The sequence below is a fragment of the Microcaecilia unicolor genome, unplaced genomic scaffold, assembly GCF_901765095.1.
Source record: "Microcaecilia unicolor unplaced genomic scaffold, aMicUni1.1, whole genome shotgun sequence".
Lineage (NCBI taxonomy): Eukaryota > Metazoa > Chordata > Amphibia > Gymnophiona > Siphonopidae > Microcaecilia > Microcaecilia unicolor.
In genome coordinates this window covers 43,839-69,553 of record NW_021963742.1, presented here as the reverse complement: position 1 = coordinate 69,553, position 25,715 = coordinate 43,839, and the positions used below count along the sequence as shown (strand labels likewise).

Sequence of the window (25,715 nt, the reverse complement as noted above, 5' to 3'; positions counted from 1 at the left end):
TCATCAAAGAGAAGCAGGAAAAGATTAGAAATAAACTGTTCCATGATTTTTGTTTTTCCTCATTTTGCTCTCATTTTGTTACGGGTTATCCCTCTAATTCTATAACCTTAGAGACCGATAAAAGGATATGTCCACTAAAACTGCACTTAGGTCGCTATCGAGCAATATTCAGCACCGGATAACCGGCTATCCTGCTCTGAATATCGTCAGTTAATGGCTTAAAGAAGCCGGTTATATCAAGTGATATAAATGGCTATCCGCTGATTTAAAAGTCAAACCAGCCATATTAGGCCGCCAATAAGTGGAATAACTTTGGCTAGTCTGACTAACTGGCCAGTGCTGAATATCAGCTTGGCCGGTTAAAGTCGTACCGGCCTAAGTGAAAGCTGATATTCAATGTCGGTCATCGGAAATGGTCTGGCATTATATATCTGGGTTCAGCACGGACTTTGAGAGACAGCCTGGCTATCTCCCGCGGTCTGAAAATCGGGCAGTTAGTATCTAATTGTAAGCATCATTTGCACGCTTAGGGTATAGAATACTGACAGTTATGTACATGACTGGAACAGTCAAATACGTAAACGCTAGACATGCAGTCACTGGTATTCTACACTTTGAGTGCGCACGTTGCCCGGGGAAAATTCTATAAATGGCACCGAAAATAGGACACCAATAAAAATCAGCGCTCAACATTATTTTATAAAGGGCACTCTGGGATGAGCAGAAGAGTAGAGGAGTGGCCTAGTGGTTAGAGTGGTGGACTTTGGTCCTGGGGAACTGGGTTCGGTTCCCACTGCAGGCACAGGCAGCTCCTTGTGACTCTGGGCAAGTCACTTAACCCTCCATTGCCCCATGTAAGCCACATTGAGCCTGCCATGAGTGGGAAAGCGCGGGGTACAAATAAAATAAATAATAATAATAATTTATAGAATAGTGTTGAGCACCAAATTCCACCCTCAACTTTGGGCTGAAACTTGGTGTAAATCCTGGCATGCAAATTGGGCACGGATCCCCAGTATTCTGAAAGATTGTGCGCATTTTTTGTGAACATCCCTGACCTGCCTATGCCCCTCCCATGGCCACGCCCCTTTTGTGTCATGTGTGATCCAATTGTTACAGAATAGCATGTCCCCAGATTGGCCCCCAAATCATAATTAGCGCCAATTAAGTGTTTATTAACTCCAATAATTCAATCATTGGAGCCCATAAACTAATTGTGTTGGGCGACGATCTGGACTCCGCGCCCAATTTTAGTCTTCCTCTATAGAATCAATGGAATAGCACGTAAATAGAAAGGGGCATGCACAGGGGGAGGCACATGGGCAGGGCATGGGCGTGACAAACATTTATATGCATAGATTATAGAATACTCTCATTCACTTGCTAAAGTGCTATATTTAGATGTGTTTATTTACTCTTGCTATTGACATGCCGGAAGTGAGCCTAAATGTTACTGCGTAGATGCTGTTATAGATTCATGATCAGTGTACTGTATTTTAGTGCCTAAATTTTGGCACATTTTATTAAATTGATCCTTATAAGTACAGTAAAACCAAATAAAAACCCCACAATTGTTTACTATGGGCCCAATATTCAGCTGGCGGCAGACAGCGCTTTTGCTGTCTGCCGCCAGCGTTAAACCTGGATATTCAATGCCAGGCTGTTTCTGACACTCCGCATTGAATATCTGGGTTTTTTTTTAACTGCTAAAAAGTTATCTGGTTATGCCGATACTTAGCACTAACCGGTTAACTTTTTAGCGGTTAAAGATAGGACAGCTATTTATGTGATCCTATTTGACTGCTAAACCTATCCGGTTAGGCGCTGTTATGTTATAGAGGATTTGTCATCCGCCAACTCCCTCAATTTGAGATTCAAGGCGAGATACAGTGAAAGTAAAGATACTGATACAAAACATCAGGAATTACAAAGAAAGTTAGTAAAAGAAAAAAAAAAATCAGCCAAACCATCATACAAACAAGACATGACAGAAATCTCCAATGAAATCAAGCTCAGCCTAAATATCATGAACTCATGGGCAATTGCATTTCAACTAAAACTCAATACAGATAAAACACACTGTCTCATCCTCTCATCCCAACACAATACGTAGAAACCCACAAACATAAGTACCCCAGTCCACACTCTCCCTAACTCAGACAGCCTGAAAATACTCGGCGTTACTATCGACCGCAACCTCACACTTGAGGGCCAACTTAGTTCTACAACAAAGAAAATGTTCCACTCACTGTGGAAACTCAAACGTGTGAGACCATTCTTCCCGAGGGAAACATTCCGCAATTTGATACAAACAATGGTACTAAGCCATGTAGACTACTGCAATGGACTATATGCGGGATGCAAAGAACAACTCATTAAGAAACTTCAAACCACTCAAAACACAGCAGCCAGGCTAATATTTGGGAAAACACGATTCGAACGTGCCAAACCCCTCCGAGAAAAACTACACTGGCTACCAATAAAAGAACGTATTGCTTTCAAAATATGCACATAAAATCATCTATGGTGAAGCCCTGGGCTACATGACAGACCTCATAGACCTACCAACAAGAAACACAATCAGATCATCACGAACATACCTAAATCTCCACTACCCAAGCTGCAAAGGACTCAAATACAAACTAACATATGCATCCAGCTTCTCCTACATCAAAACACAACTGTGGAACGCACTACCAAAAGCCATGAAAACAACGTACGACCACCTAAACTTCCGGAAATCACTAAAAACTAACCTGTTCAAAAAGGCATACCCCGTCGACCCAACCTAGATGCCTAAACCTTGCAACACAATGAAACCAAAGCCTGAAACAGACACTGCATAACTTTTCCTCTCTACGAATCCCAATAACACGTGAACCTTCTTCGACCACTATAACTGTTTGTACTTGTTTCTTTACCAGAGATGGCGAACGCCTCTACGGTATTATGTAAGTACTACTACTACTACTTATCATTTCTATAGCGCTACTAGACGTACGCAGCGCTGACACTTGAACCTGAAGAGACAGTCCCTGCTCGACAGAGCTTACAATCTAATTAGGACAGACAAACAGGACAAACAAGAGATAAGGGAATATTAAAGTTAGGATGATAAAATAAGGGTTCTGAACAAGTGAACAAGGGTTAGGAGTTAAAAGCAGCATCAAAAAGGTGGGCTTTTAGCTTAGATTTGAAGACGGCCAGAGATGGAGCTTGACATACTGGCTCAGGAAGTCTATTCCAGGCATATGGTGCAGCAAGATAAAAGGAACGGAGTCTGCAGTTAGCAGTGGAGGAGAAGGGTGCAGATAAGAGAGATTTACCCAGTGAACGGAGTTCCCGGGGAGGAATGTAGGGCGAGGTGAGAGTGGAGAGGTACTGAGGAGCTGCAGAGTGAATGCCACATTGAGCCTGCAAATAGGTGGGAAAATGTGGGATACAAATGTAACAAATAAATAAATTACTAATTTTAACGTGATATAGCTGATTATCTCCCATTGAATATTAGTGGTTATATGCTGATATGATATTTAAATAGTCAGCAGCCATGTCTGGCCAGTTAAGGAGCTTTGAATATCGGGAGGGGAGGGGGTAAGTATTTTAGCACATGTCAGGGAATGCTCTCATTACTCTGGAGAGGAAGGCAACTGAAGGGAGAAGCGTTAATTTCTTCATTGTCCAATGGTCAATTTGGAAGAGAGGGGACGGGAACTATTAGGCAAAAAATCAGATCGCAAGGCTGGAGTCACCACTCATGTTCTACCTGGAGATGCTCAAGCTTTGTGCTCTCATTGCCCACCTCGTGAAAGCCTAAATGCATCACCTCTAGAGCGCTCCTGGACCTCATTTGAATTCCCATCTCCCATCTTCACATCACTGCCATCAAGTCATTGGACCAGCTCAGTATCCAAAACCAGTCCAAAGTAAGAAAACAATCTGTTTCCTAGTCTCAAAGCCCTCTTTCAATAAAGCTGCACAACACTCTATATTAGTAAAGGAATAAATTACCCAGGTCCATCTTTTGCTCAGCGGGGTCCGTGGGCACACCCCAAAACATGATGCTGGTCAACATTGTGCAGAGCAGAAGAGAAAAGCAGCAGGACACCCTCTGGATCCGGGTGAAGGAGCTTCTTGGGGAGCGACTGAACACCGAGTACCAGATATGGCTGTCCCTGAAACCTTGGGTGGTCTTCATGAAGAACAGGTTGCTGAGAAGAAAGAAAGGATTGATCTGAAATACTACCTTGCCTTATTGTGCTGCTCCAAATTTGTGCTCCCTTGTCCCTACCCTGTGGTAGTTAACATATGATAATGGCACCAGCATATATTGACTGATAGTAACTCTCTCTATCACTTATGTAACTCTAACGCAATAACACTCTGTATTTCTCAAACCGGAATTGGCGATCGCCAGCACGGTACTATGTAAGCCACATTGAGCCTGCAAATAGGTGGGAAAATGTGGGATACAAATGCAATAAATAAATAAATGACACCCTAACTCCATAACTCTATAAACCTGTGTGCCCAATTTTACATTTACCCCCAGATTCTATACAGGGCCGTCAAGAGACACAGCTGGGCTCGGGGCAGGACTGCCGACTGCCCCCCCTCCTCTGGCCTACCAACCACCCTCCCACTCGGGCCACTGCCCCCTTACCTTCCGGTGTCTGACTGCTCCTCCCTGGGTCTGTCTTCTCCTGCTCCTGTGTGCCGGGAACTGGATGACTGCAATAACACGATAACCCGGATCACCCGGGTTATCACGTTAATACAATCTTCTGGGTCCTGACAAAACCAGAAGCAGGCAGGCAGGAAGAAGCTTGCCGAAACTGCCCCCCCCCCCCCTTGGAGGCCAGGTCCGGGGAATTTTGCCGCCCCCTCTCAGCGGTCCTGATTTATAAATGGCAGCTAAAGTTGGACGCACATATCTGCATACATAGCCGATTTGCACGCGCAACTTAATTGCTTAACAAGCCAATCAGCACCAATAAGTGGCTGCTAACAAGCAATTATTGGCGTTAATTGGCCTTAATTAGGATTTACGTGCAGATCGTATTCTATAACGAACCACATGTGAATGTTTATGTTTATTCCACACTTGGTATATTATCATTCTATAGAAACAGTCAAAGCGGTTTACATATATTATTATTGCAGGTACTTTTCTGTCCCTACTGGGCTCACAATTTAAGGTTATTTGTACCTGGGGCAATGGAGGGTTAAGTGACTTGCTCAAGGTCACAAGGAGCTGCAGTGGGAATTGAACCCAGTTCCCCAGGATCTCAACCCATTGCACTAACCACTAAAGTGTAAATGTTTGGGGGCGTGGCTAGGGGGTGTTCCAAAACTGAACACGCATAAATACAGAATTCGGCCGAACTGCGCCTAATTTAGGCCCCGACATTACACCTGCTTTTAGCACACTTAATTGCCGGTGCCTACAGTTAGGCGCAGTCTATGCCCTAAGCGCTATTCTATAAAGGACAAATACCCTTTACAGAATAGCGCTCAGTTCATAAAATTCTCAGCACCGATTTTTAGGTGCCATGTATAGAATTTACCTCTTAGCATGCAAAGTTGCACATGCAAATTATAGAATAAGGGCAGGTGCACATGTAACTTAATAGTAATAGTGCCAATCAGTAATTAACTACTGATTGGCATTAATAATCCTATATAATAATTTGCACCTCCAACATTCCATGTCTGGCTGCCTGGGTTCGTAACATCTCCTGATGTCAGCCAGCCTCCACTGCTTCCAACAGTGGTCAATCCAGGTCACAAATACCTGGCAGAAACCCAAATAATAGCAAATTTCCATGCTACCAATCCCAGGGCAAGCAATGGCATCCCCATAACTCTCTCAATAGCAGACTATGGACTTTTCCTCCAGGAACTTCTCCCCAATCATTGTCTTGTTGTTCACCTAATTCCACTTTTGTAACAGTTCAGGTGTGTCTTGTCCAGGTGGCAGCCTCCACAGGACAGGAAGTGCCTCCTGTGTCTGCCTGTGCTGCGATGCTTCAGCGATATTTATCTCCAGTAATGGTAATAATGATATAGTTATTTATTATTCCAACATTTGTACCCCAGCTTATCCAATAATATATTGGTTCAAAGTGGCTTACATTACAAGATGACAGATACAATGGTGTGACTCAGACTGACGTATTTCAAGAGAGGGTGAGCTCCAGAATTAGGCTAGGGTTAACCGATTTCCTCAGAGATGAATTTTCTGAAGAAGAAAGCTTTAAGGTGTTTCCTGAAATTCAGATAGTTGGACATGCTTTTTAGCCCTTTGGGGAGCAAATTCCATGTCTTGGAATTAAACTCTGGAATTTGTTGCCAGAGAATGTGGTAAAGGCGGCTAGCTTAGCGGAGTTTAAAAAAGGTTTGGACAGCTTCATAAAGGAAAAGTCCATAGACCATTATAAAATGGACTTGGGGAAAATCCACTATTTCTGGGATAAGCAGTATAAAATGTTTTGTACTTTTTTTGGGATCTTGCCAGGTATTTGTGACCTGGATTGGCCACTGTTGGAAACAGGATGCTGGGCTCAATAGACCTTTGGTCTTTCCCAGTATGGCAATACTTATGTACTTATATATGTACTTATGTACATATGAAACTGAAGCCTGTTGCCAGAATAGATCTGTACTTTACAGTATCAACATCTCTGCTTCCTTTTTTTATTACCTGAATTGTTTCAAGTCCTCTTCAGTGGCTGTGGTGAACACTTTATCCAAGACACAGTCCCCTACATCAATGGACAGCCAAGAATTACAAAGGAAATGCCATTTTTGATCCAGGGCAGGGTCGTGGACCAGCACCCTGTTCACGTACCTGCAAGAGAGAATAAAATGCTGGTTTGGGGAGAGCACTGGAAGTTTGTGGCTTTCAAACATGAGATTCAAGTGTGACTCTGCTTAACTCCTCCCCCCCAACCCCAAAAAGCTAATCATGTAAGTCTGACAGAGGAAGGTGAAAAATAAGCCAGTGGGTAGCTTGAGAAGAGAGCCAAACCCAGCTGTTCGTCTTTCACAGCTGTGTGGTCCTACCCATAGGCTCTGCTGTCAGTTCATGGGAATCAGGTTTAGTCAGGCGGGTTTTGTTAGTTAAAAGCAGCACAGTCTGTTAGTTCACCGAGTCTGATTTATATAGACTGAATTGTAATTTATATCTGAATCAGACTCAGTGAACTAACAGACTGTGCTGCTTTTAACTAACAAAACCCGCCTGACTAAACCTGATTCCCATGAACTGACAGCAGAGCCTATGGGTAGGACCACACAGCTGTGAAAGACGAACAGCTGGGTTTGGCTCTCTTCTCAAGCTACCCACTGGCTTATTCTTCACCTTCCTCTGTCAGACTTACATGATTAGCCTTTTGGGGGTTTTGGGGTTAAACCATATACAGTACTGAAGTTACTAGTAATTCAAATGTGAGTGAATGGCAGCAATATTTAATCCTGAAACTGGAAGCTTAAATTATTGTTATAGCCAGCAAGCAAGATTTTTTTTAACTTATTTGACAGCTTTTTAATTTATATGAAAGCTTCCCATATGTAGATATAAGTATCATGAAATAAAATTAAATATCACTATAACTGCTTAAAAATTATTGTAGCTGGTAAAAACGGCACTAATAAAGTTGAGTATTTTGTGCTCATTTTTCTACACTGTTCTATACAGTAATACATGGTCAAATTTCAGTGAAGATATCCTGTTTACTGATAGGTTCATCCTAACTTGGGAAGCAATATACTGTGAAATTAAATTCAATTAAAATAAAAACTCTCCTTTTATTGGGGCACATGGAATCACATCTTCACCTCATCTCTTTTGTACAAATGGATTATTCTGTTCTGAGCATGTCTCAGGGACAAGTGGTTTTCATAAGTCAAAATAATAAAAATAAACATTTTCCTTCACGCATATCTCTCATTTGTTTAAGCATAACTAAATGGGCTATAAGCCCCTAATGCAGTCCATTGATTTTCTTATATTTTGTCCTTGTGATGACTGTGACTTACACTGTGCCAAAACCTACCTGTTGCTCCCTCCTGCACTACTGCTCCATTGACTGGCAGCCAGGCATTATTAAATCAGGGGTGTATCTGAACTTCAACGGTAGGGGGGGCCAAAGCCGAGGAGAGGGGGCACATTTTAGCCCCCCCCCCGGCGCCGCTGACCCCCCCCCCACCGCTGAACACGCCGACGCCGATGCCGACGCCACCACCACCCCCCCAGCCCGCCCGACTACTTTAAACCCCCCCTCTCGCGGAAGACAGCTCCAACTACTTTGAACCCCCCTCCTCCCGCCGTCACTCCGCCGTCGCGCCTCACCTCCCTTTGCTGGCGGGGGTTGGCCCGCCAGCCGAAGTCTCCGTCCTTCCTTCCTGCAGGACGTCAGAAACCACCAACCCCAAACGAAGGAAGGAAGGAAGGACGGAGACTTCGGCTGGCGGGGGTTGGGGTCCCCCACCAGCAAAGGGAGGTGAGGTGCGACAGCGGAGTGACGGCAGGAGGTGCGGGGGTTGAGAGTGTCGTCGGTAGGGGGGTCCAGGGGCAAATCTGCGGGGGCCAGGCCCCTGTGGCCCCATAGCAGATACGCCCCTGTATTAAATAGGCCACCTGTAATTTCAGAAGCTGCTCTCTGTCTTTCTTGTGGGTTTTCTCACCAAGAAGGACTGCTCCCGGAATTGTCATGCCACAGTCTGATGCTCTGCAAATCTCCGAGCGGAAATAAGGTAGTGAGCAGGAAACCATCTGTCCCTCCACGCTCAAACACGGGCTTGTCTGGGTCATAGAGGTGATGTGGTTCGCTCTCTCCTTCAGAGCCATAGAGTGTGAGAGTCACCTGAAAACAAGACAGTTTTGTGCAGACTTGTCATCATCAACACCTTTGAAACTCAATAAGTTAAAAACTATAGCGTATTTTATTTATTTATTTTATTTATGTGCTGCATTTATATCCCACATTTTCCCACCTATTTGTAGGCTCAATGTGGCTAACAATCCACCTTATAATTGAAAGAGAAAAACGCCTAGATTTCGACCCAAATCGGGAGATAGACGTTTATCTCACAAAAACGAATAAATCGGTATAATGGAAAGCCGATTTTGGACGTTTTCAACTGCACTCCATCACGGAAGCGTACAAAGTTGACGGGGGCGTGTCGGAGGCGTGGCGAAGGTGGAACTGGGGCGTGGTTATCGGCCGAGGAGAGATGGGCGCCTTTCGCCAATAATGGAAAAAAAGTATGCATTTGTAGCTAGAATTTAGGGCACTTTTCCTGGACCCTGTTTTTTCCACGAATAAGGCCCCAAAAAGTGCCCTAAATGACCAGATTACCCCCAGAGGGAATCGGGGATGACCTCCCCTGACTCCCCCAGTGGTCACTAACCCCCTCCCACCACAAAAAATGATGTTTCACAACTTTTATTTTCACCCTCAAATGTCATACCCACCTCCCTGGCAGGAGTATGCAGGTCCCTGGAGCAGTTGTTAGGGGTTGCAGTGGACTTCAGGCAGGTGGACCCAGGCCCATCCCCCCCTACCTGTTACAATTGTGCTGCTTAATGCTTAGTCGTCCAACCCCCACAAACCCACTGTACCCACATGTAGGTGCCCCCCTTCACCCCTTAGGGCTATAGTAATGGTGTAGACTTGTGGACAATGGGTTTTGAGGGGGATTTGGGGGGCTCAACACACAAGGGAAGGGTGCTATGCACCTGGGAGCTCTTTTACCTTTTTTTTTTTTTTGTAAAAGTGCCCCCTAGGGTGCCCGGTTGGTGTCCTGGCATGTGAGGGGGACCAGTGCACTACGAATCCTGGCCCCTCCCACGAACAAATGCCTTGGATTTATTCGTTTTTGAGCTGGGCGCTTTCATTTTCCATTATCACTGAAAAACAAAAACGCCCAGCTCACAAATAAAACATGGACGTCTATTTTTTTTTCGAACATACGGTTCGGTTCGCCCCTTCACGGACCCGTTCTCGGAGATAAACGCCCATGGAGATAGACGTTTTCGTTCAATTATGCCCCTCAATATAATACAACTACAATCACATTGATGGAATAGAAAATCAGAGTATATGTAGCAGATAAGGTGCATAGGAATATTATGGCAATCATATCAACGGAGAAGAATTTCAAAATTATCGCTATTAAGGTGCATACGAAAATTATGTTGAGTAAGAAGTGGATAAATGGATAACAACATAACATGACATGACGATAACAGGACAAGGTGTAATTATCATTAATTAGGGTGTAAATAAAATAGTCCAATTAAAAGAGTTCCAATATAAATTGTGTCTGGTGTAGTTTAGGAGTCAGGTTATTATGAGAGATCCGTTTTGTACGCTTTTTTAAACAAGTACGTCTTCAATAATTTCCGGAAGGTCATTAGGTCGTGTGTTTTTCTTATAGTGGTTGGTAATTCATTCCATAGTTGTGTACAGATGTATGAAAAACTAGACGTATGTATTGATTTGTATTTAAGTCCTCTGCAGTTGGGATAATGGAGGTTTAAGAGGTTTTAGTAACTCGATATCCACTGTTCCATCAGACTACCCTAAATTCAGGAGAGTCCCTTAAGACAGAAAGCTGTTCTAGATTATGAGGTTTTTATACTTGACACCAGCCTGGAGCCTCCAATAAATAATTTAGGAGTCCTTTTACTAAGCTGCGTTAGACGCTAATACACAGCCAACAAAAATTAGTGTGGAATGTGCTACTGCGATCCGTGCTAGTTGAGGGATGTGCACATGCCCCAAAATTCAATATATTAAAGTTCCGTGCAGAAATCATAGTAACATAGTAGATGACGGCAGAAAAAGACCTGCACGGTCCATCCAGTCTGCCCAACATGATAAACTCATATGTGCCACTTTTTGTGTATACCTTGCCTTGATTGGTACCTGTCCCTTTCAGGGCACAGACCATATAAATCGAAGCATATTCTATAACCATGCGTGTAACTTGGGGGCCCTTTTAATAAGCTGCATCCTACGCACGTCAATTTGGAGTTGCCACCTAGCTATCACATGGCCTGGATGGTAATTTCATTGTTTACGCACGTCCGCTACGCACGCCGGAAAATCATTTTTATTTTCCTGCACACGGTGGAAACCGGGTGGTAACTGTCATTCTACGCATGTAGATGTTTACTTCATGGTTACTATGTGAGACCTTACCGCAAAGTCAATGGGTGGCGGTAAGGTCTGAGACCCAAAATGGACACACACGCCAATTTTTATTTTGCCGCATGTCCATTTTTGTGAAAATTTTAAAAAAAGGGTCTTTTTTACAGGCACGCCCAAAACACGCGCGTACCCTAGCACAGCCCATTTTTCAGCGCACCTCGGTAAAAGGACCCCTGAATTGGTTAACTAGTGAATCAGCATTGTTAATTGGATGGTTATCAGCACTAATTGTCATTAAGATTTACACATACAGCTCGTTGAGTGTATTCTGTAACGTTGTGCGTGTAAATTCTATGTCGCATAGTTGAAAAGGGGGTGTAGCCATAGGCGGGGCGTGGGCATTTCTAAAATCCCTGCGCATTATTATAGAATACACCCGCTCTCTGCCAGATTCTATATACCGCATCTACAGTTCCACTCCAAAATCTAAGCATATTCCATAACAACACATGTAAATTAATTGGCTTAACAAACTAATCAGCGTTAACAGCACTTAACAAGCAATAATGAGCAATTTACACACATAACTTGCTAAGCGCATTCAGTAATGTACTGTGCTTAAATTCTAATATGCGCAGTTCAAAAGTGATGTGGTCATGGGTGAGGAAATGGGCATTTCATGGGCACTCCAAAATTTACGCACATTGTAAAAACAAAGGAATCCTGTTTAGAAGGAATGGATCCATAGAATCTTAGTGGAGATTGTGTGGCAACGCCGGTAATTGGGAAGCAAAACCAGTGCTGGGCAGACTTCTACGGTCTACGCCCTGATCGTGACTGAATAGATATGGATGGGCTTGAGTATAAATTTCAAGGGGCTTCGACATTAGCTTTGGATCTTCTAGTACAAGAAGAGTGCTGGGCAGACTTCTAAGGTCTGTTCCCTGAGAATGGCAAGGACAAATCAAACTCGGGTATACATATAAAGTATCACATACCATGTGAAATGAGTTTATCTTGTTGGGCAGACTGGATGGGCCGTTCAGGTCTTTATCTGCCGTCATTTACTATGTTACTATCGGGCTTATTTTCGAAAGAGATAGATGTCCAAAAAGTGACATAAGTGAGCATTTGGAAGTTTATCTCACAGAAACATCCATATCAGAATTAACGAAACCTCTTTTTGGACGTCTTTCTCTGAAGTCCGTCAGAAGGACGTCCAAATCTCAAGGGGGCGTGCCATGGGCATGTTCAAGGTGGGACTTGGGCGTCCCTAAGACTTGGATGTCTTTCAGCCATAATGGAACAAAGCAAAAACGTCCAGCACTAAAACTTTGACGTTTTGAGCTAGACCTGTTTTTATTATGAATAAGGCACAAAAAAGCGCCCCAAATGACCAGATGACCACTGGAGGGAGTCAGGGATGACCTCCTCTTACTCCCCCAGTGGTCACTAAACCCCCTCCCACCCCCCAAAAATGTGATGAAAAACATTACTTGCCAACCTCTGTGCCACCCTCAGAATAGCAATGCAGGTCCCTGGAGTAGTCTAGTAGTGGGTGCAGTGCACTACAGACAGGTCATTTCCGATGCTGCATTGAGCTAAGGGGTTTTTAAGCACTTTATGTCATTTGAGTTTTTTGGCACACAGTGAATTTAGCATATGTCTTAAAAAATATATTTTCCACATTAAGGGAGGAGGTTGGGCTGAGACCAATGACTGATCTACGGTGATCCTCTAGTATAAGGGGTATCAGCAACTGTGCTGTAATTTCACCTATCTGAGGTCTCTTCCATCCTTCCGTTCATTGTTTGACATCTCACACTCTGTAAGAGTAGACCCGCAACATATAATATTATTGTATTCACAAACGAGAGTGGGTTTCCCCCCCTTTTTTTGTGTTTGTTAGCGGGGTACAAATGTAACAAATAATAATAATAATAAATGCCAGTTTATGCATGTCTAAAAGGCAAGTAGTGTACTAAATGAGGGTATCCTGCCACCAAATTTATACATGATAAAATAAGCCCCTGGCTAAAAGAGCTTACAAGCTAATTGAGATCTGAGACAATAAGAAATGTAGTGATATGTTCTGTGAAGAATAAGGGGCTGTCCTATCCTGGGTAGGCCACTCAGTGGCGCTGTTCCCATAGAAATGGGGGGAAATGCCCAGGATGAGTCACTAGAGGGAGCCAGTAGGGGAATGTCCAGGTGGAGGTTGCGAGGACCAAGGAGAGTCCTGGGCTGGAAACAGGTGTATGTGGTTATGGGCTGGGTCCTGCCTGGAATTAGGGGGAAGAGCCTAAAGTGGTGGATAAGCTAATCAACCACCTTATACCTACCTGTTTTGAAAGGAAAGAGAGGAGAGAGGAGCTGGAGACCTGGAACCCGGAGGAAGAAGATCCCCTTGAAGGTACTGGCTGAACTCTGTGGACTTTTGGTGGACTGTGTCTAGATAGAGCTATTTATTAAGAACAAGTGTTAAGAAGGTGTTTATGCTGGAAGAAGTGGGCCCAGGGGGGCTGGAATAAACAGCTGCCTGATGAATATGCTGTTGTTGAGAACTGTCTAATTTACATCTAATTTGCATATTAATACAAGATAAAGAAACCAGGTTATAGTTCCTGAGGAGTGGAGGGGACAGCACAGGAAGGCCTGAGGAGTGACCCAGGAACAGAGGGTGCACCCCAGAAGGACCGGCAGCAGTTGGAGGGCAGAAGAAACAAGGTCACCCTGAGTGAACAAGGGACCTAGAATCCTGAAGGTTGGTGTGTTCAGGGTGTTGGGAAGAGACCGGCCGGAGTCCTGCTCAGGAGCCACAGGCCAGTGAGGCCTGCTGGAGAGTGGGAGGAGAAGCCCCGTCTTAACAGTTTAATGTCACAACTGCAACAGTGCAAGAAACAGAATATGAACCCTTGTCACCACCTCTTTTCCCAGAATCTTGGATGTACCCTACAAAACATTGAATGGCTTTTCTATTATGGATGTCCTCAGTGAAGCATTTCATATAATCTACAGAGCATTCAATGCTGGCTGTACCTTGGAGGTTGTGGCTGCTCCTCTGCGATGTCCAGTAAAAATTGTCACTAGGTAACGATACTGAGCAAATGGATCGTTATCTTCCAACACCGTTATCTGCACCTGCATGGATTTAGAGCACATGTTAGGCTCATCTAGTGACTGCACCATAAGTCTACTTAAGCAGTAATGATGTGTAGACTGCATATGTGAGTTTGTCATGGATTTCTCACTGGCCTTTGGGTATGTACATGTCCTCTAAGACTCTATCAGTTAAAGAATGCATTATATGTCAACTATTGATGTCAAAATACTGCACATACAGAATATGTGACATAAACCTTACTATGACAACAGAAGAAGACACTCTTCTATGTACCTGTGTATTGTCTTTAAGATTTGATGTATTTATGTTTATTTTATTGTACTTACGTTTATTTTATTTGTATGATGTTTAACGTTTTATATGTCATTGATTGTAGGCAATTTTATTTATTTATTTGATTTTGTTCTTTTATTTTCTTTTTGTATTTTAATTTTGATTATGTATACCACTTAGATAATTTAATTTGATCAGCGGTATTTCAAATAAGTTTGAAACTTGAAACTAAAAATCAATATAGGGAGTCAACAAGTAGACCAATTGCATCACAGTAGATTCTCAAACAAAGGCAAACAGGAGCCATGCAAAAAGAAAAGCAAAGCAGCTGGTAGAAAAGCAGAAATCTGGGCACGAAGCTGGCATGGATAGCTCTACAACTGCATCAGTAGAAGTAGAAGTTCAACAGAACAGAGACATGGTGTATGTTTCCAAGTGGAAGGCTGGGATCAAGGTTATGCATAATACCTTGGAAGGGAGGAGTAGCCTAGTGGCTAGTGCAGTGGACTTTGATCCTGGGGAACTGAGTTCGATTCCCACTGCAGCTCCTTGTGACTCTGGGCAAGTCACTTAACCCTCCATTGCCCCAGGTACAAAATAAGTACCTGAATATATGTAAACCGCTTTGAATGTAGTTGCAAAAAACCTCAGAAAGGTGGTATATCAAGTCCCATTTCCCTATTTGAGATTCTACATGGAATGTTGCTACTATTGAGATTCTGTTGCTACTATGAGATTCTACATGGAATGTTAATGTTGCTATTCCACTAGCAACATTCCATGTAGAAGCCTGCCCTTGCAGCCGCGCAGGCTTCTGTTTCTGTGAGTCTGATGTCCTGCACATACGTGCAGGACGTCAGACTCACAGAAACAGAAGCCTGCGCGGCCGCATTGCTGATCTGCAAGGGCAGGCTTCTACATGGAATGTTGCTAGTGGAGGAGTAGCCTAGTGGTTAGTGCAGTGGACCTTGATCCTGGGGAACTGGGTTTGATTCCCACTGCAGCTCCTTGTGACTCTGGGCAAGTCACTTAACCCTCCATTGCCCCAGGTACAAATACATCCCTGTATATACTATGTAAACTGATTTGAATGTAGTTGCAAAAACCACAGAAAGGCAATATATGAAGTCCCATTTCCCATTCCTGTAATACTGAGATATCATTGAGCTCAAATTAAGGAGAACACTTACTTTGGCGTTATCTTGAAGGTCTTTTCTTCTAGCCCAAATAGCAACCAGCACGTAAAGGACGAAAATGCAACCAACAGTCGTAACCACCACAGGGTTGTCCACGAACGTGGCAAATAATTCTGCTGTCTTACTAACGTCAATGGCATTAGGCATCACAAAAAAGGAGCTGCCAAAGAAGGTGAGATGAGTACAGAGGCACTGAGTGCTCCCGGGAGTTGTTTTTGGCCCAACCTAAAGCCAAAAAGAAGAACCTCAGTACCAAGGTAAGAATGACTTGGGACATTAAGTTATGCTATTCTTCACTTTATTGGACTGCAGAACACCCCGAAGTGGTTCTCAATCAATGAAATAGATAATAAATTTGTCAGATAGAATATAATAAAACAGATTGCAGCAAGTAAAAGAATATACGCAATCAATAAAACAGATAAATACATAAAAAATACTTATGAATGGGAGAATGGGCGTGCAAGTGGCAGATGATGTTCAATGTTGACAAGTGCAAAGTGATGCATGTGGGTAAGAGGAACCCGAATTATAGCTACGTCTTGCAAGGTTCCGCGTTAGGAGTTACGGATCAAGAAAGGGATCTGGGTGTCGTCGTCGATGATACGCTGAAACCTTCTGCTCAGTGTGCTGCTGCGGCTAGGAAAGCGAATAGAATGTTGGGTGTTATTAGGAAGGGTATGGAGTCCAGGTGTGCGGATGTTATAATGCCGTTGTATCGCTCCATGGTGCGACCGCACCTGGAGTATTGTGTTCAGTACTGGTCTCCGTATCTCAAAAAGATATAGTAGAATTGGAAAAGGTACAGCGAAGGGCGACGAAAATGATAGTGGGGATGGGACGACTTTCCTACGAAGAGAGGCTGAGAAGGCTAGGGCTTTTCAGCTTGGAGAAGAGACGGCTGAGGGGAGATATGATAGAAGTGTATAAAATAATGAGTGGAATGGATCGGGTGGATGTGAAGCGACTGTTCACGCTATCCAAAAATACTAGGACTAGAGGGCATGAGTTGAAGCTACAGTGTGGTAAATTTAAAACGAATCGGAGAAAATTTTTCTTCACCCAACGTGTAATTAGACTCTGGAATTCGTTGCCGGAGAACGTGGTACGGGTGGTTAGCTTGACGGAGTTTAAAAAGGGGTTAGATAGATTCCTAAAGGACAAGTCCATAGACCGCTATTAAATGGACTTGGAAAAATTCCGCATTTTTAGGTATAACTTGTCTGGAATGTTTTTACGTTTGGGGAGCGTGCCAGGTGCCCTTGACCTGGATTGGCCACTGTCGGTGACAGGATGCTGGGCTAGATGGACCTTTGGTCTTTCCCAGTATGGCACTACTTATGTACTTATGTACTTATGAATCCTAACTCAGCCCAAGCCCCGCTCACACTATGAATGGGCAAAGCTACAGATTATATCAATATCCATTTAATACTAAATTAAACCTAAACCTACCCAGTTACCCCATCACACTAGCTACAAGCCCACCACCCCTACGTTTGTGGGCTCAGCCTCTTGTCAATATAGGGGGTCAGGGCTACAGAGGGTAGTGAGTAGACAGGGTGGGCGCAGCATCAGCCAGTTGGGATTGGGAGTCCACAGAAAACACTATGAAAATCCCCCTTTCATACAATGATGTGCCTTATATTAAAGCCTTGGTCTTCACCCCCAAGCCGTGAGGGCCACCAATGGGGCAGGCTTTTAGGCTATCCATAATAAATATGGATGAGAAAGATTTGGATGCCTACTAGTCCCAATTATGCAAATCTCTCTCATGCATATTCATTAGGGATATGCTGAAAACCTGACCTGTTGCCACTGGCAACAATATTTCCTCTGATTAGCCTTACAGCCTGCGCTTGGTATAGTAACGTTGAGATACTACTACTACTTAACATTTCTAAAGCGCTACTAGGGTTACGCAGCGCTGTACAATTTAACATAAAAGGACAGTCCCTGCCCAAAGAGCTTACAATCTAAAGGACAAGTGAACAGTCAGTTCGATAGGGGGCAGTCAAATTGGGGCAGTCTGGATTTCCTGAAAGGTAAGAGTTAGTGCCAAAAGCAGCATTGAAGAGGTGGGCTTTAAGCAAAGACTTGAAGATGGGCAGGGAGGGGGCTTGGCGTAAGGGCTCGGGAAGGTTGTTCCAAGCATAGGGTGAGGCGAGGCAGAATGAGCAGAGCCTTGAGTTGGCGGTGGTGGAGAAGGGTGCTGAGAGGAGGGATTTGTCCTGTGAACGGAGGTTACTGGCGGGAACGTAAGGGGAGATGAGGGTAGAAAGATAGTGAGGGGCAGCAGACTGAGTGCATTTGTAGGTAAGAAGGAGAAGCTTGAATTGAATGCGGTATCTGATCGGAAGCCAGTGAAGTGACCTGAGGAGAGGGGTGATATGAGTATATCGGTTCTGGCGGAATATGAGACGTGCAGCAGAGTTCTGAACAGATTGAAGGGGGGGATAGGTGGCTAAGTGGGAGGCCGGTGAGGAGTAAGTTGCAGTAGTCAATGCGAGAGGTAATGAGTTATAATCTTTGTGTTGTTTTTTTTTCTCTTTCTTTTCTTCTCTTCTTTGCCTGGTATGAATGTGTTCTTTCCTATTTTTTATTGTAGTTCTTTTATTTTATGTTAATGGAATTTATTATTTTATGTAAACTGCCCTGACTACTACTACTACTATTTAGCATTTCTATAGCGCTACAAGGAGTACGCAGCGCTGCACAAACATAGAAGAAAGACAGTCCCTGCTCAAAGAGCTTACAATCTAATAGACAAAAAATAAATAAAGTAAGCAAATCAAATCAATTAATGTGAACAGGAAGGAAGAGAGGAGGGTAGGTGGAGGCGAGTGGTTACAAGTGGTTACGAGTCAAAAGCAATGTTAAAGAGGTGGGCTTTCAGTCTAGATTTAAAGGTGGCCAAGGATGGGGCAAGACGTAGGGGCTCAGGAAGTTTATTCCAGGCGTAGGGTGCAGCGAGACAGAAGGCGCGAAGTCTGGAGTTGGCAGTAGTGGAGAAGGGAACAGATAAGAAGGATTTATCCATGGAACGGAGTGCACGGGAAGGGGTGTAGGGAAGGACGAGTGTGGAGAGATACTGGGGAGCAGCAGAGTGAGTACATTTATAGGTTAGTAGAAGAAGTTTGAACAGGATGCGAAAATGGATAGGGAGCCAGTGAAGGGTCTTGAGGAGAGGGGTAGTATGAGTAAAGCGACCCTGGCGGAAGACGAGACGGGCAGCAGAGTTTTGAACCGACTGGAGAGGGGAGAGGTGACTAAGTGGGAGGCCTGACCTTTCGATAGCAAAGGTAGTATATCAATTTTTAAACAATCATAAACATTAAAGGATCTTCACAAGTAATCCTTTCTTTAGATCTCTTTGGAATGCCACATGTCTATGTGCAAAACTAACCCATCTGGAGAAATTGCGCCTGAGAGAAACAAACAAACACAATAAATAAACATAAATCAATATTGTAACAAAGGGCCTTGTTTTCAAAAGCTTTTCCTCAAAGGATGGAAAGAACTGGAAAGAGAAGTGCTGGAACAATAGCAAACGTATGGCCATGAAGCCAACATCATCTAGTCACTAGCAGAACTAATAGATACATTATTGCCACCTAGATCATCAAAGGAAAGGACAAACATATTGTTAACAAAGTGAATGAGGCTACATTTATTGCGATGCCAGTCTCTTGAGATCCACAGCTGAGTACCATAGAAACTGCACTCGTAAGGGGTGGCAGCTCCAGGAGGGCAGCATGGCACAGTGAGCTGGCCAGACTCATGCTTGGCGATGGGCAGATGGAAAGGAAGAACCAGAACTCAGAAGAAGTGCAGGGTCTTTGAAGGCATGTGTGTGTTGAAGGTTTGAAACATCTCTGTCCCCTCTGATGCAACTTCTTCTTGCCGAGGGGCACGGCTGAATCAGACCTTTAACATATGCATGCCCTGAAAGGACTCATGCTTCTTTTTAGGATTGATGACAGTGGCAGCAGCAAAAGATGGGGAGGAAAAGAAAGAAAAGAGAGAAATGCTGCACTACCATTGAAGGGGGGGGAGAGGGCAAGAGATACTGCACTGGAGGGTTGTTAGATGGGAAGAGAGGAGACAAAAAGATACTGGATCATAGGGGTGAAGGGTAAGGGAGAGGAGGACATGCTGGACTGTACATACAGGGGGAGAGAGAAGGGACAGATTTAGATATTGGACCAAATGGGAAGGAAGGAAAAGGCGATGGGAGATGTTAGACAGCAAGGAAAGGAATGGAAAGAGAGAGTGAGGAGATGCTGAACTGGACTATAAGGGGCAGGGGGAGAGAGGAGTGGGGTGGAGGGGAAAGGAAAGGGGATGAGGAGATGCTGAACTATGCCGGGGAAAGGAAGAGGAAGAGGGGAGCTGCTGGACTGTGGGGTGGGGGAGGAAAGAAAGGGGGCAGAAATGCTGGATCATGAATCTTGGCACACTATAAAGAATATGGGTGTAAATGCTTACTGTGATTTAGTAAAAGAGCCTCAAAGTTCTTTCCAAGCACGAGCTAGGTCTACGTTTTGAAATTCCAAATGAGATCTAGTGGTAAAAAGAATATCTACTCACGTGACATCCAGCACTACTCCAGTTGCTGTGGATTTCATCCCAGAAAGCACACTGGGAAGTAAAGCAAGTAACGGCAACAGTTATATTGGCCTTGTTTGGAAGGTCTTCTGATTCATGTCTCAGTGTTAAGTAATAGGTTCCATCTCCATACAGCAGTTCTTCTGGGCTGACAACCCAAGTGTGTGATTCATCTTGAACAGAAAGAATCTTGTTAACACTGTGGAGCTTGGACACCTCTCTGCAGTGACACTGTGCCTTCTAACTGAAGCCTCCCCATTATTGGATTCAAAAAGTCGAAATATGAAAGAGTCACCCCACTGCTCGAAACACTGCAAAGCTAGCACCATCATCTAGAAAATACTATTTGGCATGACTCCAGAAAATATGCTAGATATGATCGAACTATCCCCAATAAACGTAAGCCCAGAAACCAGAGGCTACCTACTTCTTCACCTACCCAACTGCAGAAACATAATATACAAATCTATTCACATGGCTGGATTTAGCTATCTAGGTTCCAAATGGTGGAACTCAATACCAACGATCACAAGCTCCAGTTCAGAAAAGAACTGAAAACCCACCTCTTCAAAAAATTCTACAACTAAGGATCCGACCATCAAAGAACTTTCCGCTTTCTATCTGTAAACCCCCACTTCTAGTCATTTCTTAATTGTCAATCACTTCCTAAATGTAAATCAGTATTGCAACTTCCACCAGAAGACAATTGTAAACACTCATTGTAATGTAGACCAGAATATAAATTGTAAGCCACTTCGAACCAAAACTTGTTTTTAGATGATAGTGGGATACAAGAATGCATCAATCAATCAATCAATCAATCTCTCTGCAGCCCCCTCTCTATTCAGCCAAATGAGAAGCTTTCGGTCAAGCTTTCCTAATTTATTGTGTCTGCAAACAAAAGACTACTGGAGTCAGTCATTCAGTAAGGATATTTGTTATTTATTCTAGGAAATGTTTTTCCAGTTCACTCTCATTGCCAAGAGATACATTTTCTGTTGTAAGAAAAGGATCTTCAATCTAGGAAACTGAGAAACGAATGCTTCTAATGTCAGTTTACCAGTCAATGTCAGGACACAAAGACCCCGCTGAATCCTCTTACCTCTGGTAAGCTGATTGTTGGGTAGATGAGTTTGAATATCATAGCTCGTCTCGTTGGGGTGATAGCCATACCCCAAGTAGAGTGTCAATGGGATTTCATGTTCCAGCTCTAAATGGATCACAAGGGAGGCGTTGGACGAAGTGACATTAATTTGCAAGGCAGAAGAGTTTCCCAAATTGAGCAAACTCCTGTCTTCCTGAGGTACAGAAACTCTCGGCAGAATTATCTAAAAGTACAAAAACACAGGGAATTTCATGTTAATTTTATTAGGAAATTTCTTAATCATGTTGTCAGTAATTGCCAAGGAAGCGCACAAAATATAAAGCCATTATGTCAGTACTACATAGAGATGTAAAGACCAGTTCTATAACTTGATACCTAAAGATGGGAAGTGTACTTAAGTTGTAGAATAATAACACTTAGGTGCTCATTTTCAAAGCACTTAGGTTACTATCAGGCTTATTTTCGAAAGAGAAGGGCGCCCATCTTTTGACACAAATTGGGAGATGGGCGTCCTTCTCCCAGGGTCGCCCAATTCGGCATAATCGAAAGCCGATTTTGGGTGTCCTCAACTGCTTTCCATCGTGGGGATGACCAAAGTTCACAGGGGCATGTCGGAAGCATAGCGAAGGCGGGACTGGGGCGTGCTTAACAGATGGGCGTCCTCGGCCGATAATGGAAAAAAGAAGGGCGTCCCTGATGAGCACTTGGCCGAATTTACTTGGTCCATTTTTTCTTATGACCAAGCCCGAACTGACCAGATGACCACCGGAGGGAATAAGGGATGACCTCCCCTTACTTCCCCAGTGGTCACTAACCCCCTCCCACCCTAAAAAAAAACTTTAAAAATATTTTTTGCCAGCCTCAAATGTCATACCCAGCTCCATGACAGCAGTATGCAGGTCCCTGGAGCAGTTTTAGTGGGTGCAGGCGGACCCAGGCCCTTCCCTCCCTACCCACTGTACCCACATGTAGGTGCCCCCTTTCATCCCTAAGGGATATGGTAGTGTTCTACAGTTGTGGGTAGTGGGTTTGGGGGGGGGTTGGGGGGCTCAGCACCCAAGGTAAGGGAGCTATGCACCTGGGAGCAATTTGTGAAGTTCACTGCAGTGCCCCCTAGGGTGCCCGGCTGGTGTCCTGGCATGTCAGGGGGACCAGTGCACTACGAATGCTGGCTCCTCCTACGACTAAATGGCTTGGATTTGGTCGTTTCTGAGATGGGCGTCCTCGGTTTCCATTATCGGCGAAAATTGGGGACGACCATCTCTAAGGACGACCATCTCTAAGGTCGACCTAAAGTTTGCGATTTGGGCGTCCCCCAATCGTATTATTGAAAGGAAAGATGGCCACCCATCTTGTTTCGATAATACGGGTTTCCCCGCCCCTTCGTCGGGACGTCCTGCAAGGATATCCTCAGGAAAACTTGGGTGCCCCTTTCAATTATGCCCCTCTATGGAACTTTGGAAGTCTAAGTGCTTTCAAAATACACCCCTTAGGCACATAATTGGTGCCACTAATTGGCAATTGCATGTGTAAGTGGTAGGCACTATTCTATAACATATGCACCAGAAATGCTTAATGCAGAAGTGCGAGAGGGCATAAGCATGGCCAGAGTATGGGCAGAGCATGGGCATGTCTCAGAGATGCACACATAGGGCTACATTCTATACATGGCGCCTAAAAAATCAGCAGCAAAAAAGTGCTATTCTTTAAGCTGCGCTTAATGTTAGGCATCGTTTATAGAATAGCACTTACGACTGGGACTCGCTCCTAATTTTAGGTGTAGCCATTTGCACCAACTGAAACGCAGTGCAAATGTACGCACCTACGTTAGGTGATCACCCCATTATTCTATAACAGCACGCATTATGCCCATGCCCCTCCCATTTCCATGCCCCCTTTGTCCAATTGCACGTAAATGCCAATTAAATCTAATTAGAGCAGATAATTACTTGTTAAAAAGTCAACTATTGGTGTTGACTCATTCATTTAAATTGCGTGCACAAGTTAGGTGCACGTGCAAGGTGCCAACAGTTACAACTGCCATTGACTTGGTGTAACTGTTGGCGCCTAACCAGTAGCATAGAAGCGGAGGGGGCGGTGCACCCCAGGTGCAGGCAGCAAGGGGGTGAATGGAGCAGTCACACGGCTGTCAGCTCTGCCGGTCCCCTGCCCCCTCTGACGTAACTTCCTGTTCCGAGCAGGGGCGTAGCCAGACTTCAACGGGAGGGGGGTCCAGAGCCCGAGGTAAGAGGGCACATTTTAACCCCCCCCCCCTACCATTGCCGCAACCACCAACTTTGCCCACCCCTGCTGACGACCCTCTCGACCCCCCTTCCCGCCGCCAACCTGCCGTCGCCTACCTTTGCTGGCGGGGGACCCCAACCCCCGCCAGCCGAGGTCCTCTTCTTCTCGCAAAAGGCTTCCTTCTGTTTCTGACGTCCGTGTGGATGTCAGAAACAGAAGGAAGCCTTTTGTGAGAAGAAGAGGACCTCGGCTGGCGGGGGTCTGGGTCCTCCACCAGCAAAGCCAGTCGACGTCGATGGTGGGTTGGTGGCAGGAGGGGGGTCGAGAGGGTCATCGGCAGGGGGGTCCAGGGCCAAATCTACGGGGGCCCAGGTCACTCCTGGCCCCACGTAGCTACACCACTGGTTCCAAGGAAGGGGACCGGCAGAGCCAACAGCTGTGTGACTGCTCCATGCACCCCCTTGCTAGAAGGAAGGGTGGTGGGGGTGATGCACTTCGGGGGGGGAGGGGGGTGATGCACCTCAGGGGTGTGGGAGTGTGACATGCCTCAGGGGGGTGAGGTGGGGGGGGGTGTGACGCACCTTGGGGGGTGCAGAGGTGACCTGTACCGGGTGGCAAGCAAGCTAGGTACGCCACTGTGCCTAACCTTAAACTCATCGATGCCAACCTACACTAGTATCCTATAAAGATTTCTTGGCTGCAAGATGCCATTATAGAATTGATACTAAATGAATAGCATTGGGAAGTGTGAGACCCCCAAGTGGGGGCTTGGGAGTGGCCGCAGGAAATAATACAGCTGGACAAAAAAGGTAGAATCTAAAAATAAATATTTATTTACAAGAACAGGAATACCTGGGCCTGTTTCTTCACAGAGACTGAAGCACAGAATGGGAAAACCCCGGCGGTTTCGGCGAACAGTAGTAAGCTGCCCCTGTTGGTAGTCTCAAACACAGTCCATGGCTGTGGGGTTGCCATGCCCCAAACACGGCCTTTCAATTCTATTTTACTTGTCAGGTCTGGCTCTGGCCAGACCTCCAGCAAACTTGCAAAGTTCAAACAGTTAGCAGCAAGGGCTTACCTCAGCCGATCACAGCAGCTAAACATATGTAGAACAGGCATAGAGTGGGGCTTCACCTCTTCCTTCCCTGGGCCTCCCTAACTTCTGCCTGAGTCACCATCAGTTTAGCTGAATCAGTGCAGTCAGTACCTGGAAGGCTGGGGGCCAGCTGGACGTACCTCAATGTGCTCTTTGAGGTCCTTGACAGGTATAACAATGCCTTCAGCACTGGTAAGACTCAGCCCTCCGACAGCTCCACTGACTTCCAAGCCATCACTGGAGGAGAAGGGATTCAGAGCTAAGCTAACCATCTACAACAAAAGAGAATAAACAGATACTGTCACTTTTGATTCTACTGTCTCTCAGCAATTTATTTACTAGAACCAAAGGGGCTGCTGTTCTGGTGACCCAACAGCACTGTCATAAGAGGGGGACCTGGATTCAAATTCCTGGCTCAATTCCACAGGATAACCAAAGTTGTGGATGCTAAAAAGGCAGCATTCCCAGACCCTGGAGTGAGGGAGTCAGAGTCATTATGAAATGGTGACACCTAGTGGCCGAAAGTTAGGGTCCTCTAGCGACAAAGAAAGTACCGTATATGAAATCCATGATGCAAGCTATGCCATGCCATGATCACAGGCTTCCAAGGAGGTGCCCCCCACCACCTAGCTGAGGATTCTCATTGCAACAGTGGGCTAAAAGGGCAACTCTATAACTGGGCACCTGCACTTACATGCCACTTGAACTTGTAAATGTACAGAATACCCACACTTTCATGGATAAATGTGTACTCACATGAATAAGTGGCCACAGAGTAGCTAGGCATTGTTCTGTAAGGGCATAAATAGCATAGGATGTAAATTCAAGGGGGGGTGCATTCATATGGGCAGAGAATGGGAGGGCCATGGGCGGTGCCAGCACTTACGCACACTACTTACAGAATATTTGG

General features: G+C 44.8%; 1 protein-coding gene across 1 annotated transcript in view; it reads right to left on the bottom strand.

Moving 5' to 3' along the window:
- Positions 1-25,715, bottom strand: part of LOC115459607 (polycystic kidney disease protein 1-like 2) — a gene marked incomplete at its 5' end in the record, with an annotated part of 136,946 nt that overhangs the window by 69,851 nt on the left and 41,380 nt on the right. The window contains 8 exon segments of the mRNA XM_030189416.1: positions 4,012-4,211; positions 6,704-6,850; positions 8,689-8,867; positions 14,199-14,300; positions 15,747-15,977; positions 20,343-20,533; positions 21,445-21,688; positions 24,946-25,077. Of these exon segments, the coding sequence (XP_030045276.1) occupies positions 4,012-4,211; positions 6,704-6,850; positions 8,689-8,867; positions 14,199-14,300; positions 15,747-15,977; positions 20,343-20,533; positions 21,445-21,688; positions 24,946-25,077 (1,426 nt within the window).